We start from the raw sequence: 18607 nt of genomic DNA, 5'->3' as shown, positions 1-18607 counted from the left end.
TTTGCCATGGCCTGCCTCTGCGTAGCAACCCTGGACTTCCTTGGTGGTCTCCCATCCAAATACCAAGGCTGATCACTGTTTAGCTTCTGAGATCGGGCTAGCCTGGGCTTGGTTTAAAGTACGGTGGCATAAGGGGGCGCTAGAACCTCTGACGAAATAACGCAAACATTTTATCATCTTGACATCGTCCCAACCAGGGCTGGGAGGAGGCAGACCCCCGGCTCCCCCGCTTAGAGCTGACAGAATTCTATTTGAGTCTGGAGAAGAGCATTTATAGATTTCTGAAGGAGACAAAGAAACTGTGGAATGGCTGAAGCATCTTTGGAGCAGTGTTCCCTCTAAGCTGAGTTGGTGTGAGCTAGCTCACAGTTTTTTAGCCTCTGGCTCACACATTTTGGTCTTAGCCCAGGAAGGAGGGCTCCAGAGCAAACTGATTCATGCAGTAGCCAAGTCACTTGCTCACAACTTTAATGCCGGTAGCTCACAAAGTAGAATTTTTGCTCACAAGACTCCACAGCTTAGAGGGAACATTGCTTCGGAGTAAAGGATCTCATGAGTGGTAGTGGTCCTGCTATGCTCCAGGAGTGCCCTTGTGATTCCACTTGTAGGTACAATATTACTGCCTCGAAATTTCCGCTACCACTTTTGTTTAAATTTGGGGGTTTTGGTACATCGGTACAGCTCTGAGGTAAAAAAACGCCAAGTCTAGCTTGGCCCTTCTCAGTGTGTGAAAGGCCCAACGGGTGGGATCCTTTCCCTGCCCTTTGTCAGAACAGGCTATTCCAACAGGCGGGGCCCCCACAAAGGAGGCTCTGGTATGGGCAGCCACTGATCCTACCCATCTGGAGGGTGGGACCTTCTGTCGGCCCTTGAAGACAGAAAGGGCAAGGTAAAAATGATTGATCCTTCCATGGAAGAGAAACAGGATGGGGCTGTGCCTCGGTGGGTAGAGCATCTGGTCCCAGGTTCAGTCCCCGGCCTCTCCAGTTAAAATGATCAAGTGGAGATAGAGAAACACAGCTACCCATCTTGATCTGTCTGTAGCAGTAGAAGAGAGTCCAGTAGCACCTTAAAGACTATTAACAAAATTTGTGGCAGGGTGTGAGCCTTCTTATCCGAAGAAGTGTGCAGTGACTCACGGCAGCTCATCCCCTGCCACAAATGTTGTTAGTCTTTTAAGATGCTACTGGACTCTTGCTCTTTTCTAACGATCAAGTGGTAGCTGGTATCAAAGACCTCAACCTGCGACCCTGAAGAACAGTTGCCAATCAGCACACTGAGTCCTCGATTAACCAATGGTCTGAGGCAGTACATAAAAGCAGGTTTTTCCCAAAAAAGAATTCCCCATGTCCCCAATACAAGGAATTCCACCATACAAGCCTCAAGGGGAGCAGACCTACGATTCCCTGCAAGGTTACACAGAAAAAACAACAACCAGAAATGGGAGACAGATGGCTGCATTTTATTCCTGGGTAAAAACAGTACGTAAATTTCAGATGAGAATTACACTGCCGTAGGGGATTCTTAAGTCAGTTGCGGGCAGGCAGGATCCTTTTAACATTCTGAACTAAAAAAGAGGAAAGGTTAATGAAAGGGGGCGGGAGACCTATCGATAGCTTCCCACAGCAGTGGAGTTTCCCCACTCCCATGCTTTGTCCATACGCTTTAAAACTCCCGCTCCCTGCAGGTTCTATAGCATCAAACCCTCTGGCCGGAAGAAGCGATAAGGTTGGACCCTGCAGCATCTGTGGCAAGTGATGGCAGAGGCCATGGTTTCCTTATCTCCCAGCCTTCTATAGGGCAGGAGTGCCCAAAAAGTAGACTGGGGGGGGGGCGCAAGACCACGCCTGGATAAAAAGCCGCACACAACAGGCAGTGGAAAGAAAGTAGGCCAAATTTTTTTTCCCCCCTTCTGCCTTCTAGCATCACTGGAGGAAGGCTTCCGAGCACACAGGGAAGTGATAAGCAGGCTCCAAGCCAGCAACGAACAACTGGAACTTTGTTTAAAGTTACAGGCTGATTTTCCTTCCTAGATGCATCAAGAAGTAAACGACATTCATGAGGCTTTTAAGGTAGACAATAAAACACAATCCCAGTCTAATTTCAAGCGCCACACCCTCAATTCAGGAAATCTTCCCCTCTGCCTTCGAAGACCCCCACACACACCTCAAACCTCCATCCTCAAACCCTCCCTCCATAATCCCCCAGGCTCAAACCCCACGAGCGCCAACGCGATGTTGGGGTACGCAACCGAGGTCCGAAAGGGAGTGTCCGAGGGTCTCGCAAAACGGGCTCCGTTTCCGCAAGTAGTGTTTAAGAGTCTTGCCCCTGAATTATTGTTCTGTGTGAGAAAAGATAGCCTTTGGGTCAGTGAAATCGGATTGGTATCGCCTTGGTCTCCAGTGAGGAGGAGGAGGAGGAGGAGGAGGGGCAGGAGGAGAAAGACAGCTTTTATTTTAAAAGCAAGCTAATCCAACACAATCATTTGGGTCAACTAGAAGTGAACACTTCTACTAACTAAACAGCCTAATTGCCGGGGAGACAGAAGGGGGGGCGGGGAGAGAAGTGAAAATGGCCACTCGATGGGAATCAGAATCCATGTGCAACGCAGTTCGGAAAGGGATCTCTCAGCCGCGCCGGGCCGAAGCTTGGCCTCCGTTTTTTTATCGCACGGCGGACAGCTATCGCGGGACTTGGGGCACCGCCATGGTGGTCTCCTGGACAGGCCCCCGTGCGGGAGATGAGATCGGGCAGACTGGGAGGGGCCCCACGGCGTTAGGAAGGCTGCGAGCCCAGCAGTCTCTCAATGGCAGCGTTGATGTCCCCGCCCGTGGCGATGAGCGCCTGCAGGTTGGCCTCCCGGTTGATGAAGCCCATGGCGTTGAGCTGCTCGAGCTGCTGCTGGAACCTCACTTCCGGGCTCTGCGCCTGCTGAGAGAGGAACGGACCACCGGTGTCAACGGGCCAAAGCCTTGCTGGCGGAAGGCTGGTGAAACGAACTGCCCCCAGGGTCACCCTGAAGGACATCACCTGTCCAGGGTACCCACTGCTTGGAGAGCTGCCACAAAGCTGTCTTGCATGAACCACGGCTCAGTGGCAGAGCAGACCCTTTGCATGCCCCAAGACCTCAGGCTGAATCCCCCTACTGCAGGACCTTTGGTGAGAAAAAAGCACTGTGGGTAACAGGGACCGGGGAACAGATGACTTCTCATGGTCTCAGTCACGTGGTGGAGCAGGAGCAGTCTCTCTTTCACTCCCCTTTACTGTCACTGCATCACCAGTCCCTGGTGCATCCGCAACTCTATAGAATCGTAGAGTGGGAAGGGACCTTTTAGGTCATCTACTGCAACCCCTGGCACAATGCAGGAAATTCACAAATATATCACAAATATCCTCTCAACACCTCCAGTGACCCCTGTTCCACACAAAAAACCCTTCGGGATCTCCAGCCAAACTTGCCTGGAGAAAAACCACTTCTTGTCAGCTATGCTGCTATGGGGGTTGGGGAGTTCATTCTGTGTCTTGCTAATTGCTATTGCATTCCTGTCTCTGCTGTTTTGCCTGTGCTGCAATGCTTATCTCTACAGATGTGCAGGAGGTTGTTATGTTGGAAGTTGTATTGTCTGGAAGTCTCCTATTCACCGTGAGAGACTATTGCTTCCCAGGTTTTGCCACCTAACGGTTTTCTGGCTGGTCCCGCGTGCGGGAGGGCTCCTAATTGGCCCATGCCGGGGGTGAATAAGAACACCCTATATCCTATTATGCACAATGGGTTGCCGCCATTCTCAACAGTGCCTGTGTTACTGCATCTATAGCTTTGCAATAAACGTATAACCATTCCTGAATGCGTGTACTTCGTTGTGAGCTGTGGGTTCTGACACTTCTCTTCTGCCATCCTTCACGGTAAAACATGCACTCCAAAGAGTTCTCAAACGCACATCCTCCAAACAAAGAGCAGCTCCCCTTTTTCAGACCCCACCCCCACATACGCTCTGGGTGCTCCAGACTTGGGGCTCCAGCCCTCCGAACCTGGACCCTCCAATCAAGAGGTGTTCACATGTCAAAGGGCTCCCGTGTGATCGCTCTCAGTCGGGAAAGGATGCTCTGGATCGGGCAAAGGGCACCTTCTTCGCAGCCACAGCATCTCCTGGACCACCTCCCATCACTGTAAGTGCCACAGCGCCTCTTGCCCACCCCCCACCCCCCACCTCACTACATGCCTGGAAGCCTGGAGAACAACTGCCCGGGAAAGGCGGCCTTTGTCCAGTCGAGGTTGTGACAGGTAGGGGAGGGCACTGTGCCGAGCAGAAGAAAACCCGCCCCAGCCAGGGAAGAGTGTGCACAACATACTTGAGAGTTTGCGCCGGCCAGGAGGTGGATCATGTGCTGCATGAGCTGCTGGTGTGGGTTGCTGTCTCCGGCTGGGGAGGCACTGGCAGGCGTCGAAGCAGAGGGCATGGGGGTCTCGGGGATTGTGCTTCCTCCGGCAGAAGGCGGGGGGGCTCGAGGCGGCCCGAACGTCCCAAGGCTGTGGAAGGGGAGAGAAGGTCCGAGGGTGAGATGGCACACGCCTGCGGGGAGGTGGGCACGATCTGGAAACTTAGGAACCTGGAGAAGGGCTCCTCGGGGTTCTGTTGCTCCAAATGCCAGAAGCGCTCAGCAGCTTTTGAGCAGGAGAGGGACACCCTCGTGACCCTTTGTGCTTACAGAACTGCAAGGGAAGTGTGGGTTGCATCTGACTGCTTGGCAGAATTTGACTCCTGAGTAAAAAAGAAAAGGGAGCAAACCCACCACCAGTGCCTGGTCTGCAGAAATCCAGGCTTTCGGCAACTTGCAACAGCTCCTCAATCCACCACCGGGAGAGGTCTGGCTACAAGGAGGAGGATCTCTTCCTCCTGGCTCAGCCCCCCACCCCGGTTCCTCCAACAGCTATTAAGACAAAACAAAGACAGCCAGAAGAGGGAGGCAGGAAGGTGAAGCCAACCAGCCCCTGCCTGTTCCTGGCTTAGCTCAAGCATCCTGTGTAACACTCCCCCTTGCCCCACAGGCAGAGGAAATAAAGCGCTCTCCAAATAATGGCAGTTCTTTGTTTAGATTTTCTATCGAGGTGTTTTTTTTAAATGCAGCCCTTCCTTCGGAAGCTCAGGATTTTAAGAATCCGTTTTCCAATCTGCTCTCCCTCCGCCCCGTTATCTCCTATCACAAGTCTATTTGACGGCCTGTCCGCAGCTGTGCCTTCTCTGGCTGTGGCTGGAACCGCCTGCCTGATGGGGGTTAGACACCTCCCGTGCTCTTACCCTCCTCTCCAGCACTGCTCGGAAGGGAATAAGGATGTTGAGCAGCCAGTGTGGGGTCGCGTTCGGAGTATCCGATTCGTATATCTGGGAGCCCAAGGTTCAAATCTCTGTTCTGCCATGGAAGCTCAATGGGCAGCCCAAAACTATCTCACATGGGAGGAGAAAAGGCTGTGAAGCCAATTTTGGCTCTCCACTGGCGAGGAAGGCAGGGGTGTGTAGATAAAGAAAATAACTAAAACAAACATCTTCCATTGAGGCAGTTCTCATTCCTTTGTTCCTTGTATAAATCGTATTTACTTTTGTCACACTGCTTGCCAATTCTGCAATTCACGTTCCATTGTCAGTGTGTATTATATACCGCGCACTGCATCGGTCTCCGATTCTGAAACCCAGTTCTAACCACTGTCAGTTGTACGCTTCATATTATTCTTATGGCCTTTTTTTGTTTTTATTAACGCTGTTTTCAGTCATGCTGTCTGCCTTGAATCTCAGCAAGAAAGACGGATTATAAATGAAGCCGAACACTGGAAGGTGGGTTTGCTTTCCTTTCCTAACTGCCATCTTTTGCATTCTGTCAGCGTCGCATGCCCCTGTGAGGGCACCGGTCAAAGAGCAAGAGCCAAATTGGCCTTCCGCAGAGCCTACCTGTAACGAGCATCTTTTTGTTTCTGGTCCACAGGCTGCCCCCATCCCGTATCTGCCTGTGGTTTCCCCCGCGGATGCTGGGCCTTGACACGAGCCATCCCTAGACCGGAGAGAGCTCCCCATTACCTGGGCACCAGTCCCGGGGCCTCTGTCTGCAGCGTCTGGAGCCCTTGCTGGATCTGCAGCAGGGCCTGCATGGCGCGAGGGTTGGTCATGACCGAGAGAGAATCGGGGTTCTGCATCTGGGGTGACAAAGGTCAACAGCGGTTTAGCGGTTGGGATGTTCAGACAGCCACTTATTTTGTGCGGCTAAGAGGCCCTAACATGTCCCTCTGAGCCTTTTTGTTCTTAGCCACGAAACCGCTGTCCTTGACCAGTTTCCAGGACCTGTTTGCAACTACAAGATGAATGACAGCTCCTCTATTGCTCACGGAGCAGTGCCCACTACTTTGGCTCTCTAGGAGCCACAAGGTAGCAGCCCTAGGAGCCTAGACCAGCCTGATCTTGTCGGAACTCGACAGCCATGCAGGGCTGACCAAGGCCCGTACTTGGATGGGAGACCCACCTAGGAAGAGTGTAGTTGCTGTGCAGAGGAAGGCAACAGCAGACCACCTCTGCTCATCTCCTGCCTGGAAAACCCCACAAAGTGTAACTTCACGAGCTCGCCGTGAACCAGTTGCACCTTGATGGCGCACTTTACCCAAGCATGTACAAGGATCTCTAACTGGAGCAAAGGGCCTGCACATCCACTGCGCTTTTGGGTTCTCCCCCCGGATCCTCCAACTTTGCCACGTTTGCTCTCCAAAGTGCTCTCCGCTTCCTTAAGGGACTTCACCTTCACCCCCTGCTGCCTGGAACTGCTCCTCCAAATCCCTTCTCCTGCCCATTTTTTGCACAAGCCCTTGGGGTCTCCACCTTCTACCAAAACTCACAAAAAAATACAATTGGGAGGGGCTCTGGCTCAGTGGCAAGAGCATCTCCTCGGCACGCGGAAGGTCCCAGGTTCAATTCCTGGCATCTCCAGTCAAAAGATCTTGCAGTAGGTGATGTGGAAGACCTCTGCCTGAGACCCTGGAGAGCCGCTGCCAGGCTGAGTAGACAGGACTGACCAAGGGTCTGACTCGGTATAAAAAGGTGCTTAATTGTACTGAAAACACTCCCCTCACCCATGCCAAACCTCCTCCTACGAAAACGTTAAGTGCACTACAAAGCACCGTGTACAATGGTGGTGCTCCACCCAATGCACAGGGGTGGGGCTACGGAAAACGACACCCAAGCTGGACAAGAGCACCCAGGCCCAGTCAGCCGTCTTCCCCCACCCCCCCTTGCAATTCAGGGAGCGCCACACTGCTCCTCTTTACCTGCTGCAGGAAGGCGGGGAGCTGGAGCCGTAGCTGCTCCTGAAGCGGAGGGTTGCCGGCAAAGAGGGGAACATTCACCATCATCTGCAAGAAAACAGGAGAGGCAGGGGGAAGCTCTTGCGAGCCCTTTACATAGCTAGGCACTGAGCGAGGCGTAGTAGATCAAGATGTTAGTTTGTCTGCAGCAGCAGAGAAAGAGTAAGAGTCCAGTAGCACCTTAAGACTTACAAAATTTGTAGCAAGGGTATGACCTTTCGTGAGTCAGCGCTCACTTCTCCAGATGCAGCTAGAATGTGAGTCCATCTGTCCTTATGTCTTGGGGAATGAAGGGATTTCAGACACCAAATGACAACAGCAGGCATGGGTAATGACAAAAGAAACCTATGTCTCGGTTCAGGAGGATGAATGGCCTTGAGCTTCATTATCAGTTGCAATTCAGTAGGCGCTGATCTCCCTTTGAAATTCCTTTCTAAGAGAACTGCTACTCTTAGGTCAGCAACTGAATGCCCTGGAAGGTTAAAATGTTCCCTCACAGGTTTTGAATGTTGTGGTTCCTCATAGCAGTAAAAAAGAGTAAGAGTCCAGGAGCACTGTAAGTCTAACAAAATCTGTGGCAAGGGTATGAGCTTTCGTATGTCACTGAAGAAGCAGTGACTCACGACCGCTCATACCCTGCCAGTCTTTAAGGTGCTACTGGACTCTTAATCTTTTCTACAGAGGCGTAGTAGTTAGAGAGTCAGACTAGGGAAGACCTGGATTCAAATCCCTAGTCTACCATAGATCAAGATGGGTAGCCGTGTTAGTCTCTCTGCAGCAGTAGAAAGGAACATATCTAGCTGTATCTGAAGAAGGGAGCAGTGACTTACCAAAGCTCATACCAGGCCACAAATTTTGTTAGTCTTTAAGGTGCTACTGGACTCTCGTTCTTTTCTAGATCCTAGGCTGAAATACTAACCACTACACCACGCAAAGATAGCTGAGAATTCCCTCTCCAAGGAACATCTATATTGAATTTTAATCTGTTTTTTAAATTCCTATGGCTTGCTTTGGAGAGCCAGTTTGGTGTAGTGGTTAAGTGCGTGGGCTCTAATCTGGGAGAACCGGGTTTGATTCCCCACTCCACCTCTTGCACCTGCTGGATGACCTTGGGCAAGCCATAGTTCTGATAAGAACTGTCCTTGAAAAAGAGCAATTTGTGTCAGAGTTCTCTCAGCCCCACCCACCTCACAGGGTGTCTGTTGTGGGGAGGGGACGGGAAAGGAGTTTGTAAGCCACTCTGAGACTCCAAGTGAAGGGCGGGGTATAAATCAGAGCTCTCTCAGCCCCACCTCCCTCACAGGGTGTCTGTTGTGGGGAGGGGAAGGGAAAGGAGTTTGTAAACCGCTCTGAGACACCTTTGAGTAGTGAAGCGTGGGGTATAAATCCAATCTCTTCTTCTTCTTCTAGTCCGTCAGGTAAACCTAATCTACTTTACAAGACTGCTGCAAGTATAAAACAAGGCGGGGGGAAGGCACCGTGGAAGCCACTGAGCTCCACTGAATAAAGGGCAGGATAAAAAAATCAGACTAAACAGACATTCTGATGCTGTTGAAATCAAACTGGTATGATGGGGATCTGGGTCTGAACACTTCCCCAGCTGAGCAGCAAGGATGTTTTCAAACTCCAATCAGTTTTGAGGGAAGCTGCCACCACGGCAACACTTTAAAAGATAACCCTGAACAAACGGAGGGTAAAGGAACCGGGCCATAGCTTTGCCCACGCCTGGTCGGAAGGCACTGCCCAGTGGAGACTTCCAGTTTAAGCCTCTTCAGTTCTCACTGCACACCCTGAACTGGGCAGTGGGACATCCTCTACTCACTTGTGCTGCAAGGTCGGGGTTCTGGGCAAGCGTCTGCATCATGGAACGCATATAAGGGGCGGAGGTCACGTTCTGCATGAGCTGGGGGTTCTCCGAGATCTGCTGCAGGAGCCCTTGCATCTCGGGGCTATTAAACATCCCTAGAAATAATTGCAGGGGAGGGGGAAGAGGGGGGAAAGGACCAGGAGGAGAAAAGAATATGTGATTCTGCTACAACGGCTCGACAAAGACTCCTACCACACGAAATACAACCATGGGACAAACAGGGAGGAGCTGTACTTCACAATCCCCCCTCCCCCTCCTCGTTACTACCCAAAACAAATCAGGGAAAACTCAAGATTCCCAGCATGCAACGCTGCATCTTAATTCACGTGGGCAGGCACGGGCTTATTGTAGGTATGAGGCTGCTTTCTGGCTTGGTTTAGCAATGTGGGGATAATTGGAGGCTTGGACTCGCGTGCCAGAATATACCCCCGAAAGGCTGAGGCCACAAAAAACGAACCGGGGAGTAAACAGAACTGCTGTTGCAAAGGGACACTGGCATTAAGATGCTCCACTCAGCCTGCAGAACTATCAGCACCTCAGAAAGGAGTACAAAGTGTTATGGAAAAGACAGCAACAGGAACCAGAGGTAGCAGGGTAAGAAGGGTGAATGTAAAGAGGCACAGGACAAGCCCCCCCCCTCCAGTTTTTGAGGAGCTGACTTAGACATTGGAGCTTTTTCTTCAGCACAACCAGCTGGTCTTTTTACCGGAGAAGTGCTGTTTTGGTTTACTGTATTTTAAAAAAATTGTTAGAAGCTACTGCAATGGACTGCACTTTTAAAAGCTTAGAAGTGCTGTACAAACAGGTGAAGGACTGTGAAGGGTTAATTCTTCACAGACCCAGGGAGCCTTGAGTGACAGGCTGTTCCAAGGGATCTGTTTGGTTAGCTTCAGCTGAGCAGAAGAAAGACTTGAGAGCTGAATGCTGAGGAGAGATTCAGTCTGAATTCAGCCATGACTGAGTGCCATTTAACACAGATGGAGAACTGGGGGAGGCTGGGAAGGACAAGTGGGTAGTTGGAAGAAGACTCACATTCAGGCCAGGAAAGGGGATAAACAGAGAAGAAAAATTCACTACCCAGTTAAAACAGGGTGATAGCTCTGAAGAATGGAGAGATCCCTGGTCTGGCGGGTCAGAGACTGCCTTGCATGATCTTAAGAGTCAATTAAAAGTCAAGAAGAGCACTGGTGTGTTTAGAGAAGGAGTTTGGGTACAGGATAGGGTACCCCAGCCTTCTAGAAACCAAAGGAGTCAGTGAATGCTCAGAGTGTACTGGAGTGTTTGGGAAACACTGGAACAAAAGCCTCTCATCTTAAAGATCCTAAGCTGCAGGGAAAAGCTTATGAAACTCTCAATAGCCTGAAACATATGAACTAAAGTCCGTGAATATACAGATTTACTTCAGAGTTCTATATTGAGTTATCTCAGAAGTTTCACACCTGATTTCCCCCTCTATGTTGAATAAAATATTTTGTTAATTTGGAATTTCAAAACGCCTGCCATTTAAATTAAAGGGGGTTCTTGAACCTTCCCTCAGGTTCCTGGGCTGAGCCAACAGCCAAAAATACCATAATGTGACAGGGTGGGGCAGCCAGAGTTTTTCAGGAAAGAAGACAACAAAAACCTAGGAGAAGGAGGCAGGAAAGTTTGAAACAGGAGCCATCCCATGGATACAAAGAAAGGAATGGCTGATTTTGTCGGCTCAAGTTAGAGCCACAACCTTATGCCAGCTGCCTCGATGAAAAAAATGTGAAATAAAAAAACATTTTAAAAAAGCCATCTTCATAATCTCCAACAAAGGATAAGATTTTATCTTTCATACTCTAAAGTAAATTATTTGAATTCAAAACACTTGAAGGATTACCATCCCTGGCTATCAAACTGTCTGGGTCATGAGACTGATGAGAGAAGGCCTTGCTGCAGGGACATGGCACGTCTGCAGTGAGCCTAGTGGGGAGACTCGCGGCAGGGCCTTTTCAGTGATGACCCCCCAGTCTGTTACATTCCCTCCCCAAGGAGGAGCAGTGGATACTATCTTTACAGGCCTTCGAGACAAAACTGAGAACTTCCTTGTTCTGGAAGGTTTCTGAGTATGATTGACTGACAGCACCACATCTTTTAGTGGACACTTCTTAATAGCGATGTTAAACTATTTTTGTTTTTTCAGTTTTAAGACTTCTACAAGCCATGTCTTAAGCCCCATGCAGGACCAAAAAGCAACGCGGCAATTGACTAGAGCAATCGACCACTCTGCCAGAATAGCCAAGCTTGTCTAGATAACCACTGCTGTTGAACCTGCCCACCCAGAGGTTGTATTACCCATGTTAAGATGTTCCTACCAGATCCTAGGCTGGCTGCATTGATCCCCAGAGGGTTGGACAGAGTGGGCGTGCTCTGGGGAGCAACAGAGCTGGTGCTCCCTTCACTGTTGGGCGCCTGGCTTTGAGAAGCGCCTGTGGGACTCCAAGGGTTTGGTAAAGGCTCCCTGTTCTCCGTCCGCAGAGGCTGGGGGGTTGAGGTGTCAGAGCTTCCAGCCAAAGCAGAAAATGGATTGTTGCCAAACTAGAGGAAGAGAAGACATTGCGCAATCAGCCCAAGAGAAATCAAAAGCCCCATCTGAGAATTCCGCAAGGTACTTCCTACTGTTGCAGGCATCCCCAAAGTGCCAAACAAGGAAACAACATCCAACTTATGACAAAACGCACCTGAGGACAAACACCCATGGATCAGACCCACAGGATGACTTCGCACATACCAGAGGGGAGAGACTGGATCCAACGCGTTGGTTTGTTTATTTATAATACTTTCACATTAAGTAGGTACAATAAATTTACATTATTGGGGTTAATATATCCCCAAAACATGGCAACAGCATTACGATTTCCCTGAGCGACAAAGTCTCCACCAATAAAAACCCAACAGAACAAATAAGGTCTTCACCTTCCCCCAATAAGGTCAACAAAGTAGAAGAGTGGCCCTGAAGAGGAAAGGCCTAAATGCTACCCAAAGGAAGTCTACGCACAGCCCATTCAGGGGAAGGGAATCAGCACCTTGAATTGATTCTGGAAACATGCGGAATGCAAACAAAGCTGCGGAAGGGCAGAAATGCTCGTGCTGACTTTTTTGCCGCTTAGCGATTTATAAATATTCCACAAAGCCCAACCTAGCGTACCTGTTCCCTGGCAGCACTGAACATGGGCTCCTGAATGTCCGTGTACATTCGGCGTAAAGCATTGTACCCTCCTGGGATACTCTCCAGGTTGCTCAGAGCTCGGTCCTGGTTGCGCATCATCTCCTGCATCATGGCCGGGTTGCGTGCCAACTCCATAGTCTTGAAAGAGAAGAAAGGGCAAAGGACTCAGAGCAAGCCCGGCCACCCCTGGATTTCTTCCCTGTGAGAACCCGAGACCCAAGGTCAGACCACCCCCAAGCCTGCAGTCCGAATAACTTCACAGATCTGGCATGTTAGTTATTATTAGTATTATTTAATTTGCACCCCGCCCTCCCCGCCGAGGCAGGCTCAGGGCGGCTCACAGACAAAACAGCAAAATAGTTAAAACTCATAAAGTCACAACGTATAAAATCATCTAAGTGCCAGTAAACATTAATATCAACAAATATTGATTAATATTAGTAGGTATTTATAAGTGATGGCGGTATACTCTCAGCTTCCAGACGGTCATTTCTGCCACAGTCTGGACTCCCACCAGGCTGTTGATTATTAAAGTTGGTGCTGATGTTAGGGCCTGGGCTGTGATATTAAGTGGCGGCACCCTAGTCGAAGGCCTGGTGGAAGAGCTCCGTTTTACAGGCCCCGTGGAACTGTAACAGGTCCCACAGGGCCCTGATGCCCTCCGGGAGCTCATTCCACCAGTATGGGGCTGCCACAGAGAAGGCCCTGGCCCTCATCACCACTCAAAACAAGCATGCAAGTGACAATTTCTGGGAGTTAGGAGAAATCTCTTCACTTGCTTTCCTGGAAGCCTACAAAAAACAGATCACATGGGACACTGGAAAAACACCCAGGCATGAATTTCAGCCTCCCTACGAACATGAAGCCTTCTGCAGCAAGGGGGCATCAAGAAGGAGAGGCCCAGAAGGATGTGAGAACAGGGGCCAAGGGATCAGAGACAAAGACCGTTTGGTGTAGCGGTTTGGAGTGCGGACTCTAATCTGGGAGAACTGGGTGTGATTCCCCACTCCTCCACATGCAGCTGCTAGTGTGACCTTGGGTCAGTTCCAAGTTATTTCAGAGCTGTTCTCTCAAGAGCAGCTCTCAGTCGGGGCTCTCTCAGCCCCATCTATCTCACAGGGTGTCTGTTGTGGGGAGGGGAGGGAAGGGAAAGGAGACTGTAAGCCGCTCTGAGACTCCTTCAGGTAGTGAAAGGCGGGGTATAAATCCAATCTCTTCTTCTTCTTTGTTGCAACAGTTGAAGCATTGCTAGGGAGGGGCTGTGGCTCAGTGGAAAAGCCTCTGCTTTGCATGCAGAAGGTCCCAGGTATAATCCCCCACATCACCAGTTCAAAGGGTCAGGGAGCAGGTGATGTGAAAGACCTCTTGCCTGAGACCCTAGAGAGCTGCTGCCAATCAAAGTAGACAATACTGACCTTGATGGACTAATGGTTCAGTATAAGGCAGCTTCATATAGAAAACCAAATGGGCTGGATCCCATGTTCCCATGGCTGCGCCAGGGGAAAGCAGCACTGTTAACAGAACTCATCTACATGATCTGGCCCACATCCTTTTTAAGAAGAGTTGGTTTTTATACCCCACTTTTCTCTACCTAAAGGAGTCCCAAAGTGGCTTACAATCGCCTCCCCTTCCCTCTCCCTACAAGAGGCACCCTGTGAGGTAGGTGGGGCTGAGAGAGCTCTGAGAGAACTGTGACTGGCCCAAGGTCACCCAGTAGGCTTCACGTGGAAGAGGAGTGGGGGAATCAAACCCGGTTCTCCAGATCAGAGTCTGCTGCTCTTAACCACTACACCACACTGGTGAATACAGTGGCAGACAAGCAACTCTAAACCATGGTTTGCCAGATGTATGCTTGGCTACTATACCAGGGTTAGCACGGCCCACAATTTGGCATCGTTATCTGGACTGGATTCTACGCAGACAAGCGGAATTTCCTAGCCAACCAGGAAAGAGGAACAGCCACCCACCTGGCGCATAAGCTCTGGGTTGTTCAGCATGTGGCTGATCTCCGGGTTGCGCTCCATCAGCTGCTGCATCTGGGGGTTGGCCATGATCATCTGCCGCATGAAGTCCGGGTTGGACATCATGTTCTGGACCAGGGGGTTCTCCATGATCTGGGACAGCATCTCTGGGTTGGACATCAGCTGCCGCTGCATCTGCTGCTGGAGCTCCATGAAGTTGGCTGAGCCCATCCCCAGGTGGCCGAGCCCGGCGATGCCCCCAAAGCCAGCTGAGAGACAGAGGAAAAAAAGGAGAGGTAAGGAAGGACGAGGAAGAAGAGTTGGCCTCCATGCCCTGATCTAGGGAAAAACCCTGCCCACTGAAAAAAAAACCCCATCACCTCTCATCAAGGCTGGCTTACTGGAAAAGGCCCATAGCAAAAGCCCTGACCCATGTTGTTCTGTGGAGCAGAGACAGTAGCCAAATAAGCACTTGGGTGAGGCTAAGGCAGTGTGTTAAACATCTTGATGGTCCGTCTAAGCTCCCCCCCCCCCATCCTGACATTCAGGGATGTGTATGCAGCTGGTGAGGATCTGTGGACCTTCAGTGGCATTAGAAGGCACTTCGCCAGCCCCCACTGGCGGTGGTGGCGGGGGGGGGGGGGATGAGGGAAAAGAGAGTGGAGTTTTATACCCCGCCCTTCACTTGGAGTCTCAGAGCAATTTACAATCTCCTTTCCCTCCCCCCCCCCACAACAGACACCCTGTGAGGTGGGTGGGGCTGAGAGAGCTCTGAGAGAACTTGTGACTGACCCAAGGTCACACCAGCAGCTGCATGAGGAGCTGTGGCAAAACAAACCTGGCTCTCCCAGATTAGAGTCTGTGCTCTTAACCACTATACCAAACTGGGGGTGGGGCGGGGCACATCAGCATGTAGCATCACCTCCAGTCAAAACCCAGAAGTGACATCATGACAGTCAAAACTCTCTAAGTCCTCCCAATTCCCTGGTAGTGTAAAAAGAGAAACCAGGCACCCAAGCTGATGGAAGACTCACACAAGATGGATGTGGCGCCGCCAGGTGTCCCTTCCGCCGTCGGGCCCGGAGCAGCCCCTAGCCCACTGCTTCTTCGGCTGCTGTTGCCGGCATCTGAGAGCACATTGCTGGATGTGGAAGGCTGCGATGGGGTGGCAGGAGAAGCAGGAGCCACGGAGGGAGCAGCAGCAGCAGCAGTTGTAGTGGTAGCAGGAGGGGCAGGAGGAGGAGGAGGAGATGAAGCTGCTGCCACTGTGGAGGGATCTTGAGTCCTATGCATGACACCAAGTGAGAGGTGAAAGGAAGGAAGGAAAGGTTCTGACTCAGGTTCAAACAACTTGGATTGAAAAAAGACAAGGCAACACCAAGCAACATTTCCTGCACGACGTGTCACATGTTTTAGGATTCACATTCAGCAACACAGGGAGATCTGGATTTTGTGCTCAAGCATCCCGCATTTTTGCAGTATGGGAAACACTGCCCCACACAGCTAGGCCTACTGGTGGAGATGTGGAATTTGCAACATTTTCTAAAAATACAATTCCTTACTGGCCCTTAACAGCTGGGACATTGCACATGTATACGTTAGCAAACCCACAAAATGAACAGCGTACACAAAGGACATCATGTTCCTCCCCAGATTCAGCAACAATACATTAGAGCTGAACAGCGGCTCAGGCACGAACACGTCGATGCAAAAGCTGCCAACTTTTGCACCCATTTTGGATAAAGAGCAGCAAAGACTGGTTTTGGGGTTCTTTTTTTTGCAGTTGTTGCAAAATCCATCTCTGGCCCTTGCAATCATGCTCTCCCTCAGTCGAAATCACCTGTGCTTCAAAGCTGAAGGTCGTAAGACGATTTTCAAAGGCTGTCTGATTCCTAACTTCTCACTAGGGTCGGGGTGCAACAACCAGTCAAGTATTCCAAAAACCCAAGAATGTCACTGTGTAAGGGGGAGGGATCAAGGAGACTGCTGCTTTAACTGCATGATGGTCTCATGGATTAGGAAGGCCAGGATGGATACTGCTCCCCAACCCGCTCCACTTCCCCAGCCCTGTAGCAGGCAGAGGCAAACCTGAGCTGAGCAACATGAAGCACCTCCTCCTGACCACCTGTGAGAACTGCAAGCATTTCCAAACACGGATTTTAACAGCAGCTTTTCATTGGGGGGGGGGGGTATTTGCTCTAATGTCATTTAAAAGACAAAGGGAAATGTAGACTAAACAGGAAAAAACCACCAAAGTGAAGCACAGCTCAAATCATTTGCATTGATAGTTTGCTGTTGTTCAGTCGCACACTCGAGTCCGACTCTTCGCGACCCCATGGACCAGATCATGCCAGGCCCTCCTGTCTTCCGCCGTCCTTTGAAGTTTGCTCAGTTTCATGTTCGTTGCATCTATGACACTGTCTAACCATCTCATCCTTTGCCGTCCCCGTCTTCTTTGACCTTCAATCTTTCCTTCAAACATTCAAGCATTGATAGTAACTGTTGCTAAAAGTTACATTTTGTTATAATTTTTACTGACTGTAAATGTCATTGTTCCATGCTGAACTAATTAGAAAAAAACCTAAATTAAATGTCGAACGTACTATCTGAAATAATTTCTGTATTATTCCTTTAAAAACACTTGGCCAATAACTGACTAGTTGGTCCAGCAACTCTGTTTCATTTTAATCCGCAGCTGCTTGAGTCAACTTTAGGGACTGACCTTGTTATTATGACCGAGAGTACTATTGATGCTTTATTTGATGCTGTTACAATGGTGCCATTTTTACCTTCTTGTAAACTGCCTCAAGCGCCATTATGTAATGAGGTGATGTGTCAGAAAAGCAAACTCGTCTTAGCAGCAATGAGGAAGGAGAACCTGACAGGCAACAACTGTTCAGGCCACTGGAGTAAGAGCCACAAGGAGACCAATGAAATCATGGCACCAAAGCAACCAGCGCAGCCTAAGACGACGACCGTGGAACTTCCAGGAGACAAAAGGGCCGTTGCTGACGCACACAACAGACGACCTGAAACTGGTGGCTTCCACACCACTCACATCACCACTGACTTCCCAATTCACATGTCGCTTTTATGCATAAAGATCCAAAACCAGTAAAAATTGTTATTACGCCAAGTTACGAAAGGAAATCTATGCACGCTCACAACTTTAGCTAATTTAACTATCCTGTCTTTCCAGGATGAACTTTCTTCTTACTTTTGTGGTGTTTTGATCACCAGGTGCACTGTTAGTCCATCTTTGATCCCGTGCTGATTCAGTGTATCGCTGTCCTTCAGAATCTTCCCGGCAAAGATCAGAACCAGCTGATCCTGTTTGGCTTTGAATCGCCTGGAGATCTCCTCTTTAAACTGGAATAGGAAGACTCATAAGATCACTTTCTTTCCTCCCAGGCACCCCTCCCAGTTCTGCAGCTGATTTCTGTTTCCTTGCCCCCCCAAGCCACACTTACGCCGTTCAGCCCCCAGCCTATTCAGAAACTCCCCTACTGAGCCCCTGCTAAATCCCACCTCTTTGCTTTGCTGCTAGGCATCTTTGCTGCTAGGCATTTCCCATCCACCCAAAGCCTCTTTCACTCTTACCCCATCATTACTTTTATTCTTAAATATAAGCCTCTGCTTTGACCGCAAGCTGACTAGGCAACCTATTCATTTAAATGAATAAACCTCAGTCAGCTTCATCACACGCAGGTTTGCCTTACAGGACGTTGAGATAACAAAGATAAATAACACACAGTGGAGCCTTTGGAAAACCTTCAAGTACCTAAGGTACACCTTGTACGGCTCCCGTGGTGCCCCTCCAACTCCTCAGGGCTTGACACACCACCTGTCTCGACACGCGTCTTCCTTCTCCTCACTCTCCAACATCAAACCATCACCCACAGCACTCTTTCTAACACACTTGGTCCCCCATCAACTATCCATTTCCCACCTTCTCTCTTTGTTCGCCCTTCTCATTTGCATTCTGTCCTCTTCTCACCAGCCTCCAAGATGAGCCCCTCTAGGCCCTGGGTTGTCTCTCCTCACAGTCATCTCCGCCCAAGTATAACCTCCCTCCTTACCCTGATGCCTCAAATGCTCCCCCACTACCTCTTCCTCCCCCCCTCTTTCCGCGCCCCCCCTATTTGCACCTTCTTCTCCCACTCTTGCCCTAAGCCTCCCTCCACCCAGGTCCCTTTAACACCCTAACTCCCACACACACACACACCCCAACCCCCCCCCCTCGTCTG

The 18607-nt window shown here is 50.1% G+C and overlaps 1 protein-coding gene across 1 annotated transcript; it reads right to left on the bottom strand.

Annotated features, from left to right (window-relative positions):
- Positions 1–1447: 1447 nt before the first annotated feature.
- Positions 1448–18410, bottom strand: UBQLN4 (ubiquilin 4). Its single transcript, XM_015420273.1, has 11 exons — positions 18405–18410; positions 17578–17729; positions 15395–15645; positions 14367–14629; positions 12379–12537; positions 11546–11768; positions 9162–9301; positions 7304–7387; positions 6069–6184; positions 4351–4528; positions 1448–2928 (listed from the first exon to the last, which is right to left on the bottom strand). Exons 1-11 carry the CDS (start codon positions 18408–18410, stop codon positions 2776–2778), a joined length of 1725 nt encoding a protein of 574 aa, XP_015275759.1. The 3' UTR covers positions 1448–2775.
- Between the last annotated feature and the right edge of the window lie 197 nt (positions 18411–18607).

This window comes from Gekko japonicus, unplaced genomic scaffold (assembly GCF_001447785.1).
Source record: "Gekko japonicus isolate JY-2015 unplaced genomic scaffold, Gekko_japonicus_V1.1 scaffold306, whole genome shotgun sequence".
NCBI classification, from domain to species: Eukaryota; Metazoa; Chordata; class Lepidosauria; order Squamata; family Gekkonidae; genus Gekko; species Gekko japonicus.
Note: the sequence above shows the minus strand (reverse complement) of the source record. Positions and strands in the feature narration are given on the sequence as shown.

What these genes read in the sequence shown, in the direction of transcription:
- UBQLN4 (XM_015420273.1), bottom strand. An exon ending in TCAGTGCTGCCAGGGAACAG is followed by an intron (nt 11,769 to 12,378) that starts GTACGCTAGGTT and finishes CTCTTCCTCTAG; the next exon opens with TTTGGCAACAATCCATTTTC. An exon ending in TGCAGCCAGCCTAGGATCTG is followed by an intron (nt 9,302 to 11,545) that starts GTAGGAACATCT and finishes AATTATTTCTAG; the next exon opens with GGATGTTTAATAGCCCCGAG.